We start from the raw sequence: 22,100 nt of genomic DNA, 5'->3' as shown, positions 1-22,100 counted from the left end.
CTGGAGAAAACTTTGAGTTTCCACAAAAATATGAAGCAACACAACTGTTTTCATTATTGATGGGAATAAGAAATGTTTCTTGAGCAGAAAATCAGCATATTAGAATGATTTCTAAAGGATCATGTGACACTGAAGACTTGAGTAATGATGATGAAACGTATATAATATTCCACAAAACATTTTTGATCAATAAATGCAAGAGATTACTTAAAAATTATATTTAAAAAACATAAAAACATCAACCTTGTTTGTTTCCATTATGTATAAATATGCTTATTACACAAAGTCTGCCATACTAACAGACTGCAGTCCTAGCATCTGTCCTTCATGAAATGGTTAAATGAATCTGACTTCCGTGTCACAATGCATGGCTACACAAGCTCCCTGGGGACCGGCGGGGGAGTGACCTGCAGTGAAGGTCCGTGTGCTGGTGTTTGTGTGGTTATTGTGTGTGTTTGTTTATGCACAGATGAGCAGAGAGGTGTGACGACAGTGGAACTGATTAAAAAAGAGGGCAGCAGTCTCGGCCTCACGATCTCCGGAGGATGTGACAAGGACGGCAAGCCAAGAGTGTCAAACCTGAGACCAGGAGGTCTCGCCATCCGGTGAGAAACACACACACGCTGATCACTATCCACTTTGTGGAGTTCTCAGTTAAGCTTCATTGGGGTATTAGCTTTGTCTTGGTTCTCCTTAAAATCAAATAGCTTATAATTGATCGAAAATAGTAATATTAGATGTTATGATTTGTATGTTTGTGTTATAATGTGGGAATGTTTTATGTATTATCTTGTTTTGTGGTTTACAGTTTTGTGGTTGATCAGTTTTTGCTGTTTTAATTGACGCTTTATAAATAAACTAAAGACTACAACTAGTATAGAGAAGACGTTGGTAAATCTGAGCACAGTTTAAGATATTGTTGAGAAAGATTTCTGAGAGATTATTAGGTTATTTTTCTCTGGAGTAAAATCTTGAGAAGTAGAACATAAAAGGTAAACATGTTTCTCTTTCTACGTTCTATTAAAATAATTTCTGGTCACAAACTCTGGACTTTTCTTTTCCAGTGATATCATCAAAATCTCTTATTTTAACACTTCTCCACATTATGACATTTTTCACCATTTAATTAATTTCCACTAGATTACTGTAGATAAATCCAGCCCATTATTTTCCACTGAAATATCCCATTTCATCCAGAAATACATCACAAAGGAAAATGGGTTGCAAACACAGTGTATTTTGTGTGCGGGGTTGTTGTAGTTAATGATAACCAAAAAAAAAAAAAAAAAAAAAAAAAAATTAATACAAAATGGTTACTTAACTTAAAACTTCAAGTTAAAATACATTTATTTTAAAATAACACACTTTTTTGTGCTGCATGCTAATGATTTCACTTGAAATAAATTTGTGTATGAGTGTCATTTATGATGAGTGTTATTTCTAATGAATGCAAATATAATTTCTCTTTTATGCTGAGATTTCTTTATACCTGTTTTGTTCTGAAAACTGGTAAATTTAAAGGAATTATTAAGGAAAGAGAAAAACTAAAATACATGTTTTATAGTAACGTATACACGTGCATCTCAATAGAATGTTGTGGAAAAGGTCATTTATTTCAGTAACTCAACTCAAATTGTGAAACTCGTGTATTAAATTTAATGCACACAAACTGAAGTAGTTTAAGTCTTTGGTTCTTTTAATTGTGATGATTTTTAACAAAAACCCACCAATTCACTATCTCAGTTAGAATATGGTGACATGCCAATCAGCTAATCAACTCAAAACACCTGCAAAGGTTTCCTGAGCCTTCAAAATGATCTCTCAGTTTGGTTCACTAGGCTACACAATCATGAGGAAGACTGCTGATCTAACAGCTGTCCAGAAGACAATCATTGACACCCTTCACAAGGAGGATAAGCCACAAACATTCATTTTCAAAGAAGCTGGCTGTTCACAGAGTGCTGTATCCAAGCATGTTAACAGAAAGTTGAGTGGAAGCAAAAAGTGTGGAAGAAAAAGATGCACAACTAACCGAGAGAATCACAGCCTTATAAGGATTGTCAAGCAAAATCGATTCAAGAATTTGAGTTAACTTCACGAGGAAAGGTAAAGGCATCAAGAGCCACCACACACAGACGTCTTTACATGAATATTCAAGGAATTTGCTGAACCACAGACAACAGCAGAGGTGTCTTACCTGGGCTAAGGACAAGGAGCAGAAGAAATGGACTGTTGCCCAGTGCTCCAAAGTCCTCTTTTCAGATCAGAGCAAGTTTTATATCGTATTTGGAAACCAAGGTCCTAGAGTCTGGAGGAAGGGTGTAGAAGCTCATAGCCTTTTCCATGATATTCCAATTTATTAAGATGCACCTATATAATGTATAAGTGCTCCTTTTACTGTATATTAAATTATTTCTGAATATAATAATCTGTTGTCATCAAACATCAAAGTGTTTCACTCAACAATGCAATTCTGACTTGGTCGTTTTTTTGGTCAATATGATAATAAAATTACTAAATGAAATTGATGGAAATAACTTAAGATTAAAAATCTAAAAGTAAAAACATAAAAAACCTCCAATAGTAGGGATGCACGATAATATCGGCACAGCATCGGTATCGGCCGATACCGATGATGGTCATTTTAAACTTTTATCGGCCGATACCGATGTTGTGCCGATATTATCGTATGAATATTTCTGCCGATGAGCCAAACCGATATTCTCCAAGTGAAATAATTGACCTGTTTTTCAGATGTGAATGTCTGTCTAGATTTGTAAAATAATACATGTATGGTAAGAGATACATGGATTTCTCTTCAGTAAAATGAAAGTTTAAATATATCAGGTGAAAAATTTGTATATATATCGATATCGGCATCGGCATCGGCCAAAATTATTTTGAAAATATCGGCATATCGAATATCGGCCAAAATCCAATATCGTGCATCCCTATCCAATAGTATTTCAACAGTACTCAAATACCACTAGTGTAGTGTTTTTTCTTCCAGAAAATAAGTAATAAAATGACAACTGTATTAAAATTGTAATAAAAATGGAGAAGTAAAAAAAACATTACAAATATTAATAAAATATATTATAGTATGTCAGTAATACTAAAATAACCTTCTGTGTGACTTATTTTCCAGATAATATGGTCATAAAAATAGTAACAATTTTACATAAAAACATAAACTAAAATGAAAAACTATAATAGTATTTCAGTGATGCAAAAATAGCACTGGTGCAGTGTGTGCGGTGCACCATGTTTACCCGCACAGCTCTTTAACCTCAGGATCTGTGCTGCTCCTGTGTGTGTGTGTGTGTGTGTGTGTGTGTGTGAGACCTCAGGATGTGGGCTGCTCCATCACATCAGCCTCTAGTGTGACAGGCTGACGTAGGCCTAACGTGACCGCTCTCTCTCTGTCACACACACACAAGGAAGATTTTAGCTGAATGGTTGTGCTGACCTGTAGGCAGCGCAGGATTGATGTGCATGTTACTGAAGTTTTTACTGAAGTACTGTTTGTTTTGCAGCCAGGTGATTTAAGCTTATGACCTTGCATTTAAGTTCACAGCCATTTTTATCCCCGTTTCCGAAGCTCTAGTGCAGATGTGCTAGTTTATAATTATTATGCGTGTTAATGCTGTTTAACTCCACTGCATAATTATGCAGAATCACAAAATGATGTGTTTGGGTGTTTTGTTTTGCCTTTGGTTGTGTGCTCATGTGTAAATTAACTAGTTTTGTGTGTCGTCACAGTGTCGGTTCTGAGCGTGTGCTGTTGTCTAAGTTAATGCGGTGCTTACAGGCAAAATCCTAGCGCTGGGTGACAGCAGCGGCTTAAATTAGCTTCTACAACAGTACATGAGGAGTCAGCTACGCTAACATCACACGTATATACACCCACACAGCGAATGTACTGCTGCACAACACAAACACGCACCTTTCTGCAGCAGATACAGTATATTGATGATTATGGAGTTTTCATATCAGTGCAGCCATATAATATAAAAGTCATGTTGTTCTAAGGATTTAAGTCATTAACAATTTTCATAAACTACGGTTCAGTTTTGTTTTGTTGTTTTTTTATTTTGAAAGATTTATTTGTTCAAAAATACAGTAAAAAACTTATTGTGAAATATAAAAATTTTAAATAACTGTTTTCAATTTGTAATTTGTAATTAAAATGTAATTTATTATGTGACAACAAGAGATGCATTTTCAGTATCGTTACTCCAGTCTTCAGTGTCACATGATCTTTATTATTATCAATGTTGAAAACAGTTGTGATGCTTATAATAGTAACGTGGAAACCATGATATATTTTTATAGTATTCTTCAATGAATATTAATTTCAAAATAACAGCATTTATTTGAAATAGAATTAAAGGGTATAAATGTAGGTCGCATGCTGTTTCATGTACTTGTAAAAGGTAAATATGGGTCTGTATGAATGTATTTAAGGTGTTTTTTGTTTTTAGCTCTTGCATTCCCTGGGAATTGAACCCATGATCATGACGTTTCTAGTGCCATGCTTCACTGTTACTGAACATTTCATCTTGATAAAACACATTCATAAATCACATCTTTCTGTACACTTGTTGTCAAACATATTAACCAGAAACCTAAGAATCTACTGTACATGTTAATGTATCACTGCATTGTTTAATTTTCCTTATGCATCTGTGTGGCAGGAGTGACCAGCTCAATGTCGGAGACTATATCAAATCAGTGAACGGGATAAACCTGTCCAAACTCAGACACGATGAGATCATCAGCATGCTGAAGAACATCGGTGAGCGTGTGGTGCTGGAGGTGGAGTACGAGCTGCCGCCTTTCGGTACGGACACAGATACATTCACATTTACATTCACTCCAGTATCCTGCGGAATAAACATTTGGCGTGGGAAGATTTTTAAAGGGATAGTTCACCTAAAAATTTCCCTCATGTCAATCCAAACCCGTTAAACCTCCGACAGCAATGTAATTAATACGATCAAGGTCCAGAAACATAGCAAGGAGATCGGTAAACGTTTTCATTCAGTGGATACTCTCCAAAATGGACGAATTCTTTTCTTTGTGTACAAAAAGTATTCTCGTAGCTTGAACCACTGATGTCACATGGATTATTTTACCGATCTCCTTGCTACGTTTCTGGACCTTGATCGTGTTAATTACATTGCTGTCTATTGGAGGGTGAGAGAGCTCTCAGAATTCATCAAAATATCTTAATTTGTGTTCGTAAGATGAACGGAGGTATTACGGGTTTGGAACAACATGAGGGTGAGTAATTAATGACAGAATTAAAATTTTTGTGTGAAATATCCCTTTTTAAGTGTTTAAAAAAAAGTATCTTGTTTTCACCGTAGATGCATTTATTTGATCAAAAATACAGTAAAAACAGTAATAATGCAAAATGTTATCACAGTTTTAAACAACCATTCTCTGTTTGAATGTATGTTAAAGTGTAATTTTTTATCATTTCTCCAGTCTTCAGTGTCACATCATCCTTCAGAAATCTTTCTAATATGCTGATCAAGAAGAATTTATTATAATAAATGTTGAAGACATTCATAAATGTCTTTGACACTTGATCATTTTAATGTGTCCTTGCTGACTATACCTAATTTCTAATTATTATGAACATTATAAATCTTTTTTAAATCTTTAATTTTTTTTTAAATTTTTTAATATTACTGACCCCAAACAATCATTCAGTAGAACAGTGTATCTCATCCTCCTGTGACATTAACACAAGCGGTTCTCTGTGTGTTTAGCTCCCAACAATCCCTGCAGCATCATCTCTAGAACTATTGAAGTGTGCTTGGAGAAAGAAGGGAACAGCTTTGGCTTCGTTCTTAGAGGTACTGAACAACCATCGGGCACTTTAAAATGTCTTTACATGAATATTGCATGTGTTTTTAAAAGTGCTGTCAAACGATTAATCGCATCCAAAATAAACGTTTATGTTTCCATAATATATGTGTGTACTGTCTATATTTTTTTCATGTATATATAAATGCACACACATGCATTTGTATATTTATATATATTTTTTTTATATTTGTATATTCAATTTGATTAATATATACATGTAAATATATGTAAATATTTTCTAAAATAATACTGTATGTATGTGTATTTAAATATACATAATAAATATACATAGTACACACACATATATTACATTAAAAAAAACTTTTATTTTGGATGTGATTAACCACGATGAATCATTTTACGGCACTAATTTTCAACTTGATATGAGGTTATGACCCTAAAACTCAGGAAAAAATACATCCATTATGGTTTGAAATCAAATTAGCTGTTTTTATTTTTATTTTTATTCTATATTATCGAATATTCTAGGTTTGTTACAACAGTGTTTCCCAAACCAGGCTTGTGAGGAACTGCATGGGGGTTATGCTAATAATTAATTTAGTCATAAAAATGTCAAATGAAAGTAAATACTGTAATTTTCACATAAAAACAACTTACAAAAGAACTAACTTACAAAAGAAATGAAATATTTTGTTTGCAACATTTGAGCATGTAAACATTATTGAAATATTAATTTTGAAATATCTAAATAAAAATCTTAGAGGATACTTAAAAAACATATTTTAGATTTAAAATGGTCCAGTTTGGGAATCCTTTCAATAAAACTCCAGCACTGTGCATATTTTACTTGTTCTTACAAACTGAGGGAAAGGAAAAGGTGATGTTATCCTCAAGGTCAGCAAGTGTGTGTGTTTGTGCATTTTATGACTAAAGGCAATGGAGTTGGCATGTCAGGTGTGTGTTTCACATGCTTTCAGGGGGCTTTCATGAGGACTGGCATAAGGCTCGACCTCTAGTAGTGACCTACGTCAGGCCCGGCGGACCCGCAGACAGGTGAGACCACGATGACTCAAACCATTGGTCTGTGTGTGTGTATGTGTGTGTGTGTGTGTGTGTGTGTGTGTGTGTGTGTGTGTGTGTGTGTGTGTGTGTGTGAGACACGTTTATTAATTAGCAGAATGTCTGACTCATTGTGAAGCTCTCTGCTTTAGTGTGTTTGTGTGACATCAGTGCCATCTGCATGCATTCGGTAAGTGATTGTTTATTGTAATAAGAGTTTTTTTTTTCTATCAGTGTATGAGATGTTATGTATTTAGTGTAGATTATAAGAGCCTTCTGTATGTTGTATGTGTGATCGCTGAACCCTGTAAGCTGGTTCTGGAGGCTCATGTTAACTGAAGCAGAGGCTGATGACATTAGATTGAGTGAGAAGGGTAGAACACAGCCTGAAGCGCGCAAACACACACACACACACAAGCAGGCAAAAATCATGCATATGAACACTTCCTGTTTCAACTTCTTGCTTTAATGTGAATTAGATTAGCATAGTAACTACACTTCCACAATGTGTATTGTTCTTGCAAAACAACACTTACCTCCAGTTTTTCACAATTCAGCAAAACGTCACATTTTTTGGGTTACTGAGTAATTCACTATTTAAAATAATTGTGTGGGAAAAAAGTGTGACATGCTTGATGTTAAAGAGAGTTATTTAAGGAATAGTTCACCCAAAAATGAAAATGAGCTAATTAGCTTCCTAAAGTCATCCAAGATGTAGATGAGTTTGTTTCTTCTTGGGAACAGATTTGGAGAAATGAAGCATTACATCACATGCTCACCAGTGGATGCTCTGCAGTGAATGGGTGCCGTCAGAATGAGAGTCCAAGCAGCTGATAAAAACATCACAATAATCCACAAGTAATTCACACCACTTCAGTCCATCAGTTAAAGTCCTGTGAAGTGAAACAACATGTGTCTGTAATATTCAAATCCATGACTAATACATTTTAACTTCAAACCGTTGCCATTACAAATAGAAGTCTTCTATCCATTGCTTTCTCCAGTTCAAATGTCATCTTATCTGAATCAGGGGAGAAATATGCACAGATCAAGCAATAGTTACGGTCCAAAGCAATTGTGAACTAATATGTTGTTGGAATTTGATTTGAGACACAGGAGATGAACTTGGAGGAGGATTATGGGCAGATAACCTTAGTGCAGGACATAGTGTGCAAGATGGTTTAAACGTCTTAATGATGTATTTGTTAGTTATGATTCATTTGTTGTATGTAATGATGATTTATTTCTTACAAACACACAGAATTTCACTTCACTAGATATTAACTGATGAATTGAAGTGGTTTGAAGTGGATTATTGTGATGTTTTTATCAGCTGTTTGGACTCTCATTCTGACGGCACCCATTCACTGCAGAGCATCCATTGGTGAGCAATTGATGTAATGTTTAATTTCTTTAAATCTGTTCCCATGAAGAAACAAACAACATATTCATATTGGATGGTCTGATGGTGAATATTCAACCTACACAGAAAATGTACAGCACTCTTTTTGTTCATTCATTTTTTTTCATTTTTTTTCATTCTTGTTTAAAGATTATCAGAATTCAATAATTTTAGGGTCATACACATGGTAAATGTGGTTTCCTAATTATAAAAATAAATACATTTCCAAGAAATTCTGGAAACTCCCACCAGAAAATCATTTTGATCATAAAAAAATCATGAAATCCCGGTGGGCATGTTTTATTTTCGCATTCAAGTCTACATTCACCTCTCATCTCAACTGCTGTCTTTTTATGTTTCCATACGTCTCTCCGTGTTTCTCCGTCTGTCAGAGAGGGAACCCTGCGAGCGGGCGACCGTGTGTTGAGCGTGAACGGTGTTGCAGTGAACAGACAGAAACATGCTGATGCTCTGACCCTGATCATGCAGAGCAGCCAGGAGGCTTTCTTCCTCATCGAGTACGACATCATGGTCATGGGTGAGCAGGCACACAGATGCACACGTGCGCACAGACACACACGCTTCAGTTTGCTTGTATGCACAGATACTCTCATGTGGCCTTAATTAGAGTAGAAACATATTCCACTTCCCTCTAGATTCCCATAGGAAAGACAAAGCACCAATGAGATCTCTCTCTTTTCTCTTGCACGGCAATGGGATTAAAGCTTCCTGCTTCTCTAAAAGACTCAATTAGTCTCCTAGTAGATTTTTTCTTTTAATGACTGACACTATTACTGTTTTAGTGCATTTCTGAACAAATCCATGAAGCCTTAGTGAGCATAAAATTATTTTCAAAAACATCAAAAAAGCTTTACTGACCGCAAACTTTTGTGTTATTGAAACTGGAAGTTGGTACGGGACATTTTCTCTAGATTTCCTTTCCGCCTAAAGTCTTGCTTTTGTTTTTTTGTACATATCTAAATAAAAAAATGAAAAATCCCCTCATCTTTCTGTTTCTCTCTGGTTCTTGTTTGCTCTTATGTCAGACTCGGTCCAGAAGTCGTCTGGGCCGCTGCAGGTGGACATCGCCCGCTCCGCAGGTTCAGTGCTGGGACTCAGTCTCGCTACCTCCCTCTACAGGAACAAACAGGTCATTACAATCCAGAAAATCAAGCCTGCTAGTGTTGCAGACAGGTGAGCACTCAAATTTAGAGCCAAACAGACATGAAAAGAATCACATGCACGAATACATTAATAAAGAGTACAAAAAGCATAGACATTAATCTAAATAATTCATTACCTGATCCAACACAGTCATTTTACAAGAGTGATTGTTCGATTTATCAACCAAGCAGATTATTCTGTCAGTATTTGGACAGTTGGTTGATATTTGAATGATTGTCAGCAGCATGTTGGTTTCAAAATATACTGACAGCTACATAAATCAATAATGCACTTATTTCACATTTTTTTGAGAATTTTTATAATTTTAAATAAATAATGTTTGAATATATTAGCTAACATTAAATTATATTAATTTAGTGGAAATTGCACAAATTTGTATTTTATACTTTTTATTTTATACTATTTTATAGTGTTCGTTAAGGTTAATAGTTCCTATTAAATAAACAAATAAATAACATTATATTTTCCCATGCTCTCTAGGAATGACAAAACTTTATTTTATGTTTGTTTACATCACCTTGTGTTTGGAGATTACGCTCCTCACAATTAGTGTTAGATCCACATTCAGTAAAAACTAGATTATTTAAATAAATTAACATGAAACCAGAAGTATTCTCAGATAATTATTTTTAAATTAACATATACAGCAATCCTTTTCTCTCGCTCTCTGTTTTTTACCTTGCACCTTCCCATCTGCTGTGACTGTTTTCACTCCGTTTCTTGAGTTTCTCACCTTGTAACCACCGTTCTGTCACTCTCTTGCTGTCTTTCCCTCTCTTCCTCAGATCTGGTGCTTTGCATGTGGGAGATATTCTCCTGGCTATAGATGGCATGAGCACAGAGCACTGCTCTCTGATGGAGGCTCAGCAGCTCCTGTCCAGCTCCTCAGAGCTCACCAAACTAGAGATCCTGCCCTCTCAGCACGGCTCACATGACACAGGTCTGCAGACACATGCAGCTCATTAACTCAAAGACCCATAGGGACTGATATTCACCTGTTTAGATTACTTAGATATGTCTTGTAGAATTTATTCACATGTAACTTTCTTTTTTTGTTTAGACTAGACATACTATGAAAATTAATAATGCGCACATTTTGCCAAAATGTGCAATATACAAGCGCTTACTTCATGGAATACTTTATCACACAATGCAATACTTGACAATTTCCATGATGAAAAATTAATGAATTAATGTGAACTTGCTAAATAATGAACATGCAAAATAACCTTTTTGATATTTATCTAGACCACTTACTGAATTAAAAAAACAGTAATACAGTACAGTAGTATGTTTTTTTAATTTGCCATACCATTTCACAATACAGTACTTTTATTGTGCTATTTTCAATTTATTAATTTATTTTTATCAAGACACCACATGCTGAATAAAATGTATTTATCTATTTAGTCAATTAATCAATCAGTCTTGGCTCCAGTTGCTCAATCAAAAAGCATAGATAACATACCATAGTTTTATTTAATTTTTTTTCACATTTTTATTTATTTATATGGACACCACTTTCTGAATTAAAAATGTAGCATACTACAGTTTTTTTGTCATATTATTTTATGCTATTGATGTATTCATATTTGCTAAACTATTTATATTTGCAAAACTCATCATAGTGAGTTCAGGTGGAGAAAAAAAGTAGCATATAGTTAGAAATGTTTAGTTTTGCGTGAATGCATTAGTACAAAAAGCATCAAAGCTCCATTTTTAATTCATATGTTATTTGTGTTTATTCTCCATATTTACTATGTGAATTAAATTCACAGCTGCTGCTTTACACTTGCATCCTTACTGGATTATTTCCTTGTCCCATCTTCCTCTCTCCTTCTCTTCTCTCTTTCTGTCTCTCTTTGACCTTTATTCATGTCAGTGTTGGTTTGTAGTGGTTGTCAGCATCCAGCTTTGGGACACTTTTCTTACAAGTATCATGAGTCATTCTTAATATGCAGAGCACTGCAGGCAAGACTTCCCATACCCTACAGACATGAGTCCACACACACACACACACACACACACACACACACACACACACACAGTGAGCTCAGAGCTTTCACTCTGTCTTTACTATGTTACTAGAAAAACGCATTCTGACTGTATCATTGGATTTTCTAGAAATGTGATATGAACAGGCACACAGCAGTTATAAAGCGATTTGAACACCTGCTCACTGGGCAGCTCATCTGTCTGAAAATGAACTCATATGTGGAGTCATTTTTCATGCACACAGATTATACGCTGCAGAACTGAAAACTGAGGAATGTACAGAAAGAAGACTCACCAAGGCTGCATTTATTTGACTTAATACGTAGAAATAATTAAATATTATTAAAATTTAAAGCAACTATTTCCTGTTTGAATATATTTTAAAATGTGATTAATTTCTGTGATGTAAAGATGAATTTTCAGCAGCCATTGGCCTATTATATTTTAGCCTTCAGTGTCACATGATCCTTCAAAGCTTTGCATGATTAAATCAGCAGGTGGTGCTCAGGTATATCTCTTGAAATGAATGTGCAGGATTTTGGATTTTTTTTATGCTTTAAATAAAAAATCTCCTGGGCATCTGATCTAATGAGGAGTCAGGAAACAGATTTCTTCCGGTTTATTCACAAAGGTTAACAACCTTTCATGACAACATTCATAGGCAACATTTTTGTGTTCTTTACTTTTTTACATTTAATATTTATATTTATTTTATTTCAGTTTGGTACAATGGATTAAATGGTTTTGAATAGTTTTAGTTAACATTAACAACACTGTTGAAACATCTGCCAGTGAAAACACACATTCCATGATATTTTGGGTATGTTTGTATGGATTGTCAAATTTTCAAAATCCTGTATGACCTACTGTGTAGGCAATATTAACTGTGATTAAACAACTATTTTATTATTCATCAGACTTTCAAGAGTTAAGACATTTTTATACATTATTGTATTTTATTTTATTATTCGGACACCACTTTCTGAATTAAAAACTCAACATAGCGGGATCATGTGACAAAAAAAAACTACTACAGAAATGTTTTACCATACTGCTTTAACATACAGTGAATACCTGTATGATTCACTATATTTGCCAACATGTGCTATGTTCAGCCAAACAAACAGATTAGGTTTGGCTGGTTAAAAGTTTTTTCTTAAAAACATGACCCTTTTTTGTTTGCCATCTTTTTTGTCAGCTTAGTATTTATCATTGAGAAGAAGAATCATTAAAATAACTGCATATAAGACAGAAGAGTAATTCAAAGAAAAGCAAGGCTGAGGATCTCTTTGAAGTGCAGATTTCTAAACAGCTGGTCTGATGGGCGTGGCACTTCCTAACGAGCGTGACACCATGCATGCCTAATTAAGCTTCATTAGTGACACAGCTGCTTAGTGTCAGAAGGAGCGTTTCTGTCAGAATCCAAAACAATGTCCTCTATCAATCTTGCAGAGCATTTGTTTCTAATCGTGAGCGAAGAGAGAGTTTTAAGATGGTTCCTCCACTGCTGGCAGCCTTACTAGAGCTGGCCCGGAAATGTAAGAGAAAGCAAAGTGAATGGAGGGAATAAATGTGCTGTGTGAAACGCGTGCCTTTGAGCAGTGTCTCTGATGAATGTCGGTGATCAGTGAAGCAGTGTGGATCAGTCCAGTCAGATCTTTCTGCAGGCGTATATCAGCCTGAGTGCTGTAACATAAGCTTGTTTTCAGCAGAAATAACCCATTTACCGCCCATTCTGTGTGTGTGTGTGTGTGTGTTTTCCCTGCAGTACGTGTCCAGAGGAGTAGTCAGCGTCAGTGGGACTCTAGTGAGAACTACACCTGCGCTCCTCCACCTTTCCAAAAAAAACCCTCGACCTGGAGTCACACCACCCCTACACCCTCACACCGATGTGAGTGTCCCCTGTGTGCACGTCTTCATAATGTACTCTACATTCAATTATAAATCAGATTTAAAATCTAAACAATTTTTAAATGTAACTAATTGTCTGAGAACGTTTTTTTTTTTTTTTTTTGTATGTTCATAAAGGCACCCTAATATACTACCTTTTTTTTTTTGCATTAAATATACAATAGTAAGCAAGTTTTCTGTATGAATGGAATACCTGGATAACCTACTTATTATTACATTAGTCAAAATCTCTCAGTTAAAAGCACTCCCACAATGCAATGTGTGGAAGATAACCTGGAAGATGGCTCATTCATTCCTTATTTCTTTTTAACATCTATTTATTTCCTTATTAATTAAAATTAATAATTAATTTTATTTTTTCACTTTTATTTATTTTCATTTGCATTTATTTTTTTATTTTATTAATTTTCTTTATAGTCATGTATTTTTATTTTCATATTTATTTGTATTTACTTACATTCCTTTTTAATTTGTTTTTATTTTAATTTATGTATTTTGTTTAGTTTATTCAGGTTTATTTATTTTCACTTCAATTTACAAATTTTTGTCTTTCTTTCTTGACTTTTTTTGTAATTTTTTTTACATTTTCCAAACAAAAGTCAAGCATCATTTATTTGTATTCCACTTTTTACAATCCATGTTGTTTTAATCAGTTTTACAGTCCTTTACGAAATGGATTAAAAATACATATTGCTAAATTAACTGTCTGTCACTCATACTACATATTAATGTTATGCTAGTTTTCTCCAGTATAATTATACATGGTGATTTCAGCATTGTCAGTCTCAATCATCGCTCTCTTCCAGCTGTGACGTCTGGCATCTCTGCAAACACCTCAGGCTTTCACAGTTACAACTGTGGCACCCATTCGACGAACCCCAACACCTATCCCAGCAGCACCCTGCCCTCCTACCCATCCAGCCCTCGCTGCACCACCACCAAGAGGAGACAAAGAAGAAGAGACCACAAGAGCTCATGTGAGCACATTATTTATTTTAATGATTGACTAGTCTGATCATAACGCTGTTGCAGAACTTAAGAAGGATAACTAAAAAGAAAAGAAGAGTTTAAGAGTTTTAAGGTTCAGTTTGAATTACTGTATGTCAATTTCTGTTCATTTCTCTCTCTCTCTCTCTCTCTCTCTCTCAGTGTCTCTGGCCTCGAGTACGGTGGGTGCCGGGGGTCAGGTGGTGCATATAGAGACCAGTGTGGTGCTTCTGAGAGGAGATCCTCTTTCTGGATTCGGCCTGCAGTTACAGGGGGGAGTGTTTGCTACCGAACCTCTGTCAGCACCTGCATGTGTTCGCTTTATAGAGCCTGACACACCTGCTGAAAGGTAAGAGGACGCCGCTGCTCTGAGCTGTCATACTGTAGACGTGATGCATGCTGAAGCCATTGTCTTGTACATTTAGAGCCTGTGGAGAGATGTATGAACATGTACGTACACACACACACACACACACACGAGCCTTACAGCATGAGAGAAAGCTGAGATGCTGATCTGACCCAGTACAAAGATCACCTGTGACTGCTTGTGTCAGGATTGTAGACGTTACTGCACCGTTGCTATTATTCTGATGACGTCTCAGTCGCAGGTTTGCGAATCTGAAGCATTTATCAAAATACTGACCAACAACCGGATATAAAACCACAGAGATATTTTGAATCTGTTTAATACAAAATAAAGCCATGGATATTTTTGATTTCAAATAAACGCTGTCCTTTTGAACTCTGTTCATCAAGGAATCCTAAGAAAAAAATCAAGGTTTTCACAAAAATATGAAGCAGCACAACGGTTTTAAACATTGATAATAGTAGTAATGAAAATGTAGCTTTGCATTAAGGAATAAATTACATTTTAAAATGTATTCAAATATACAGGTTGCTTTAAATTGTAATAGTATTTCACAATATAACTGTTTTTACTGTATTTTGATCAAACAAATACAGCCTTGTTGAGTGTAATTTTTTCCCTAAATCAAATACACATTTTTTTTTTCATTTCAGCAATGATGATGATTACCTGATGTACTATCTACGTATCATTGTCATTCTGTATCATCATCTTTATGTATTAATGTATAAATATTATATTACTATTAAATATTTTAGTTATTCAATTGTCTTATAGTATTGTTTAGCAGAACTAAAAAAATTAAGATAATTGCTACTTTTTAACTCGAATTTTGTTAGAAAAAAAAAATCAGAATTGTGACATTAAAAAGTCGCAATTACCTTTATTTTTCAATTCTGCAACACTATGACTTAGAGACAGAATTGCAAGAAGAACGTGGTGAGAAAGTCAGTTACTGTTTTTTTTTATTCTTTCGTCAAGTGTTGGAAATAGGCTTCCATCAAAACTAACCTTTTAAAGAGAAGTGTACATTTGTTTAAATTAATATGTAACAATCAGTAAAAATGTATATTTTTTAACTTCTGTCTTGTATTGTTACTGTATGTGCATGTGAATATGTCTGTTTATTTGAATATGTACCATGTATATTTGTGTTCCAGGTGTGGGGTGTTACAAGTTGGAGATAGAATTCTTTCTATTAATGGAATTCCCACTGAGGACGAAACACTGGAAGAAGCCAATCAGCTGCTCCGAGATGCAGCACTGGCCAATAAGGTCACACTGGAGGTGGAGTTTGATGTTGCAGGTACTAAATGTCACGTCAATCAAAGATCAGTGATTTCAGTTTGATTTTAAATGTGACCTGAACATTTTTAATGTGTATTTATCCATGTGTGTATCTCTCAGAATCAGTCATTCCCAGCAGTGGCACATTTCAGGTTAAATTGCCCAAGAGACGTGGAGTGGAGCTGGGCATCACGATCAGTGGTGAGTGATCACCAAAGGGAGGCGCTGTTGACTTAGAATAGTTTACAGATCAACTGTAGCTATAAATATGATCTACATTTTATTTAACTGAATGCACCTTGTATTTAATTAACTCTATATAATATCAAATTTGAGGTGGTAATTGCATTAAATTGTGTTGCAATAATGCAAATTTTAAAAAACTGTTTCTGCAGCGAGCAAGAAGCCAGGAAAACCTTTGATCATCTCTGAGATACAGAGAGGCAGTACTGCACACAGGTGAACCATCAATACATCACATTGAACCAGTTAATTTGATAAACCTTCTTTGACAAGAAAAACTGATAGATATCGATGTGAAATGGCCTTTTATAATAGAATAGGAACCCTGGAGCCAGGTGATCGTCTGCTGGCTATTGATAATGTTCGGCTGGATAATTGTGGGATGGAAGAAGCCATGATGGTCCTGCAGCAGGCCGAGGGGATGGTCAAACTGCGGATTCAGAAAGATGAAGACAACCTGGGTGAGTGTGTTTTCGTGTGTGTCGTCTAAGAAAATTCTGGTTCTTGTTTGTACTGGGGATAATTTTGTACTTGAGTAATTTTGCAGTCAATATTCAAAGTAACAAGTTATATTAAATGATATTGTGACACATTCACCTGATTGTTTTAATAACTTCAAATATTTATACTTTGGATGGATGGGTAGATAGATCTGATCAGTATGCATTACTAAAATTGTTTCAATAATAGAATTAAAAACAAATTTATTAAAATGATGTGCATTTTTTATTTTATTATTTTGTGGGTTTTTCTTTTTCTTTGTTTTAAAAAATACAATCTATGCTTACCTTAAAAATATATTTTTATGATAATGCATGTACAATGCATGTTAATAATGTTACTCTTATCTAAAAAAAAATGTGTACATTTAAATGAATCTGAAATGAAAATAAAAATATTTAAATCTGAAAAACTTTAAGAATACATATATTTTCAGTTCGTTTCCAAGACATTTCAATCTAAAATTCTAATCTAATAAACTCTAATTCTAATGACACATTATAGTATGTAAATATTACTAATATAATACAGTAAATAAACAATATTTAAGTCCTTTGCATTGTTCATTTGAACCTGTATATGTTTGTGTATTGTTCACTGCAGATGAATTAGAGTCGTCCGGTTCAGTCATATTCACAGTAGAGCTCAAGAGACACGGAGGTCCTCTTGGAATCACCATTTCAGGCACTGAAGAGCCCTTCAACCCCATCCTGATCTCCAGCCTGACCCGTAACGGCCTCGCGCACAGGTGCACACAAACACTCAGCACCTCATCTAGTGTTTCATGCAGCAGTGCACAAACAATACACACTCAAGCCCGCATGTTTCATAATAACACGCATCATCTGACATCTCAGGCTAACATGTGATCTCTGGTGGGCAGTGTGGGAACTGCAATGCATTTAGTGTAACCTGACTTTCATATGAGATTTGATGTGTGAAGGACTGGTGCTCTTCATATCGGTGACCGTGTTTTGGCCATCAATAACATGAGTCTCAAGGGAAAACCTCTGAGCGAGGCCATCCACCTGCTGCAGACCGCCGGAGACACGGTTACACTCAAGATCAAGAAGCGATCTGAACGTAAGTGTCAGAATTAAGACCTGTGTGTGCATTTTGGAGAGGTGCATGCGATCGTTTCCAACATACAATCCACTAGGAAATGCATCTTCATGAATAATGCATCAGTGCTTGTCCTCCTGACCCACATCTGTCTTTTCCAGCAATTTTGGAGTCGGAGAGGGGCAGTCCGTCCAGGACGGCCTCATGCGTGAGCGACATGGAAGACGATCGCTCAGATTCTCTCAGGAGAGGGAAATACTCTGAACTTCATCGCCTGACCACACCGCCCAGTCTGGATTCAGCCATGGACTCGTGGGATAGTTCGGCCCTAGATGCCGGCTATGGAAGTCAAGGTGCGGAAGATGATGACAAAAAGTAATTGAATGTGCACAAGGGCAGAAACATGAGGTCAGCGAGGGTTAATAAACTCATTTGGATATTAATCAAGTGGGAGAGAGGGTTCAGATAAAATGAATGTGCCTGGATTGGGATTTGTCCAAAGAGTTTTCTTATATTGAGGTCAGTGAAGGAGCCTCAGAAAATTAAAGACATATTCAGGGTTGCCAGGTCCCAGAAAAATGTAAAACCAAAAACTGAACCAAACCTGCCCAAGAAAAATTAAAACTAGCTCATTTTTCACCTCTCATCCAGTCACAAATTACAGCTCCAGGATTCTAATAAAATAAAATGTTTATTTAACTTAATTTTATTTATATATAATTTTCTTTTTTTAGCTACACACCATGTAGTATGTGCTTATTTATTCTGTATTTTATACCTCACACACACGCACAAATGACTTGAATTGACTTTTATATTTTTTGACGTAGTATGCGTTTGTTTATTCTGTATTTTATGTATCGTGTATATGGAATAAAATACCAGATAGATAATAGATGAATAGATGCATTTCATTACTCTCTTATTTTAATTGTCTATTTAATATTTTTTGAAGCACTTTGCGTGATCAGTTGTTTAAAGTGAGAGAAATATAAACAGCTTTCCATAAAAAAAATCATTAATTTTCTTAAAATGCATTATTCTTTTACTTTCTCAATTTCTTTAAAATCTCTTAACTTCATAAAGGAAATTAAAATCCTCTGATATTTTTAATCTCAGTATAAACCATTGTTAATAGCCTACATATTGTTTTTTTTTTTTTTCTTTTTTTGCTCTTTGTTCACATTCATTCTAGTTTTGTCTATACATAAGAATCAATGTGCAATTAATCTGCAATTGCAAGCTCAATTAAAATTCCTGATGTGGTGAAACTCAAGTAACCCCCTGAGGTTGCCAGGTATTTATTCCAAGAATCAATAAACTTTAATTAAAGGATCCAATTTTATTTTTCTTTGCCAACAAATAAGTCTAAAATAAAGACGGCCACAGTACATTATAAAAGTTCCAAAAACTTGCATTGCATAGCTTTTCCTTCAATGGCATTTTTTCAGTTCTGAGTGTAAAAATGTGACCCTGGCAACGCTGGAGATTATCTAGCCAACTGTTAAGTGTAGTTTATCCATACTGATTTAATAAGCAACTTTTCTATACATTGACTAGATGCTGTCAAGGTCCAAAAAAACAAAAAAGATCGATAAACACCCAAACATTATGATCCTCACATTCATTATCTTTTAGAAATGCTCTCAAATCTAACACTTTTGAGCATAATCGAACCTGAACCTTTATTTTCAGGTGTCTATATTCATAGGGCATCTGATTTCACTCTTCATCCTAATGACTGGAGACAGACCAATCACAGAAGCCCACTGCTCTCCAGAAGACACGCCCACCATCCTGCAGTGTATGATGGGAGGCTGGGCGATGAGGACTGGACATACTCTGGGTGAGAGTTCGCTTAGGGACACAGCTTGTTGATTCTGTTGGTACAGTACTTCATCTTTATCTCAGAGATAAAAGACAGGAACTAGAAGGTTAAAGAAGAATAACAATAACCTTCTGCGTCAGAACATTTCAGCTGGTTTTACAGTTTTGCTTAACACACAATCATATGGCTGATAATCTTTCTCTTGAGCGGTCAGTAATTATCTTTAATATATTTGCACTTAAAAAGGAAGCATGCAGGTGAATCTCATGAAACCTGTGAAAAACATGCCCAGGTCAAATTTGTGTATTAAAAACTTATTATGCAAAATATAATTTTTGATTTTGTTGTGAACTGTGACCTGGGAATGTTGCCTTTTTTATTTTATTTTTTATCCATTATTTTATTTTTTATGTACGCTAACATTCAAAAGTTTGGGGTTTTCTAATGTTATGATCAAGTGTATTTGAATGCGCTTTAAAATGTAATGTATTCCTGAGAAGATGCTAAAAAATTCAGCTTTCATTACCCTAGTCTTCAGTGTCACATGACCCTCAGAAATCGTTCTGAAATGCTGATTTGCTGCTCAAGACAAATGTATTTTTATTATCAATGTTGAAAACCTTTTTTTCTGCTTAATTTCAGGATTCTTTAGTGAATGCAAAGTTCAAAAGTACAGCATTTAGTTGTAACACTATAAATGATCAATTTCATGTGTGCTTGTGTAATAATAGTAAAAAAAAATTAATGACCCCAAATTTTTGAATGTTACTGTCAGAACAATGTGTATATAATTGTTTTTGATTAAAAAAAACAAAAGTGACAAAAACGAGCAAGTAGTAAAAAATGTAATTAAATGGGAATTCAAATGTAAAGATGTAAACGTTTAATGTACTGTAATACAGATGTCATTTTTTACAGTAGGAGAGTCAGCCATATTGCTTATATGTAATTTTGTTGATCCCGGTGGGGATTTTTTTTTTTTTTTTGGTTTCTGTGGCTAAGCGCTTGTTAAAGATGCTCACAGTCCAGCACAGAAACCACTAGCATGTTTGCTTCAAGTCTCTGTGTGTTCCTACTCTTCTCTCTTCTATTTCTTCTCAGGTTTTCTGTCTCTCGTCTGCCTTACTAATCATCCGTGGGCCGCACGCTGTCATCCGCCCTTGTCTTCATCTTTTATATCGCTCATTTTTATTATTTTATTCTTTTATTACTTGGAACTAGTTCATGGCCTCGTCAAACACATCTGTGTTTCTTTCTCTAACCGCCACTTTTCTTATAGTTGAGAAGGATCATGATGTACAGTACATTTATATAAAGAGAGAGAGAGCTCCGTTTCCAATAGAACACCTGGCCTCACATTACCCAGGTTGCTTTGCATTGACACAGATCTGTCAGTCCCACACGCTGTCACAACCACAACAGTACAGACGCTCAGGAGAACTACTGGTCACAAGCTCTTCAGGACCTGGAGACCTGCGGCCAATCGAAAATCCTGCGGGAGCTTGAGGTGAATCAACACTTCATATATACAGTGTACTTTTGTTAAATACATGTGTTTAGGCTTTTTAGCTGCTCCCAATTTATATTAGGTGACCAAAATCTGTACCATTATAGATGTAAATATCGACCAAAATATTTACCCAGATAATTTTGAACTTAAGTCTTTAATATAAGTAATTTCTGAAGGATCATATGACTCTAACCATTGAAAATATGCTTAATGAAAGCCATCAATTTCCCAATCTACCATATATCGCAAAAATATTTTCACACTGCATGAGGTGGTTTTTCAGGGAATTCGAAAAAGGGATATATCCTCCCAAATCAAATGTGGTGCAGAGTGTATAGACTGTTTTATTTCCTTTCTAGGCCACTATAATGTCAGGCAGCACGCTGAGTTTGGGAGAAGACTGCGAGAACCAGAATGAAAGCAGGACCAGAGCTCTCACACTGAGCCCAGAGAGGACCTCAGAGAACACCGCTGTACCGGAGGACATGAAGGACACCAGCCCATCCATGCCATTGGAGCTTCATAAAGTAACGTTCACTTTCCAAGCAGTTGAAACCATGTTGACATCACTACTGAATGACCGACAGATCTTCATTCTCTGCCTCTGGCTCAGATCTGTATACAGAAGGATGTTGACAGCAGGGATTTTGGGTTCAGCCTGTCTGACGGTCTGCTGGAAAAGGGTGTTTACGTTAACATGATCCGCCCGGATGGGCCTGCAGACCGAGCTGGGTTACGCCCATATGACCGTATTCTACAGGTGATGTATTGTACCAGTGACATTTTCTTAAAGGAAGAGTTCAACTTAAAATGGTCACACACATCACCTGTATTATTCTTGAAGGTTGAACTATTCCTTTAACCCGACATTTTTCTTATGGGGGTCAGTACTATTTTTATTCAGCAAGGATGCATCAAACTT

At 35.5% G+C, this 22,100-nt stretch overlaps 1 protein-coding gene across 6 annotated transcripts in view; it reads left to right on the top strand.

Moving 5' to 3' along the window:
• The window catches only part of LOC127963508 (glutamate receptor-interacting protein 2), a 29,906-nt gene that overhangs the window by 6,371 nt on the left and 1,435 nt on the right, over positions 1 to 22,100 (top strand). For 4 of the 6 annotated variants that reach the window (XM_052563448.1, XM_052563447.1, XM_052563450.1 and 1 more), the window contains exons 3-23: positions 470 to 605; positions 4,698 to 4,843; positions 5,781 to 5,867; positions 6,819 to 6,894; positions 8,695 to 8,840; positions 9,349 to 9,496; positions 10,273 to 10,427; positions 13,251 to 13,373; positions 14,200 to 14,370; positions 14,543 to 14,729; positions 15,908 to 16,053; positions 16,155 to 16,235; positions 16,430 to 16,493; positions 16,593 to 16,738; positions 17,382 to 17,526; positions 17,722 to 17,861; positions 18,002 to 18,193; positions 19,536 to 19,686; positions 21,055 to 21,175; positions 21,538 to 21,705; positions 21,792 to 21,938. In XM_052563448.1, coding sequence (XP_052419408.1) covers positions 470 to 605; positions 4,698 to 4,843; positions 5,781 to 5,867; positions 6,819 to 6,894; positions 8,695 to 8,840; positions 9,349 to 9,496; positions 10,273 to 10,427; positions 13,251 to 13,373; positions 14,200 to 14,370; positions 14,543 to 14,729; positions 15,908 to 16,053; positions 16,155 to 16,235; positions 16,430 to 16,493; positions 16,593 to 16,738; positions 17,382 to 17,526; positions 17,722 to 17,861; positions 18,002 to 18,193; positions 19,536 to 19,686; positions 21,055 to 21,175; positions 21,538 to 21,705; positions 21,792 to 21,938 — 2,876 coding nt within the window. Of the gene's footprint in view, positions 1 to 469; positions 606 to 4,697; positions 4,844 to 5,780; positions 5,868 to 6,818; positions 6,895 to 8,694; positions 8,841 to 9,348; positions 9,497 to 10,272; positions 10,428 to 13,250; positions 13,374 to 14,199; positions 14,371 to 14,542; positions 14,730 to 15,907; positions 16,054 to 16,154; positions 16,236 to 16,429; positions 16,494 to 16,592; positions 16,739 to 17,381; positions 17,527 to 17,721; positions 17,862 to 18,001; positions 18,194 to 19,535; positions 19,687 to 20,769; positions 21,176 to 21,537; positions 21,706 to 21,791; positions 21,939 to 22,100 lie in introns of those variants that run through there. The other 2 variants (XM_052563451.1, XM_052563452.1) reach the window with 2 other exon arrangements.

This window comes from Carassius gibelio, chromosome B8, assembly GCF_023724105.1.
Source record: "Carassius gibelio isolate Cgi1373 ecotype wild population from Czech Republic chromosome B8, carGib1.2-hapl.c, whole genome shotgun sequence".
Taxonomy (NCBI): Eukaryota; Metazoa; Chordata; class Actinopteri; order Cypriniformes; family Cyprinidae; genus Carassius; species Carassius gibelio.
This window is presented reverse-complemented; position numbering and strand designations above follow the sequence as displayed.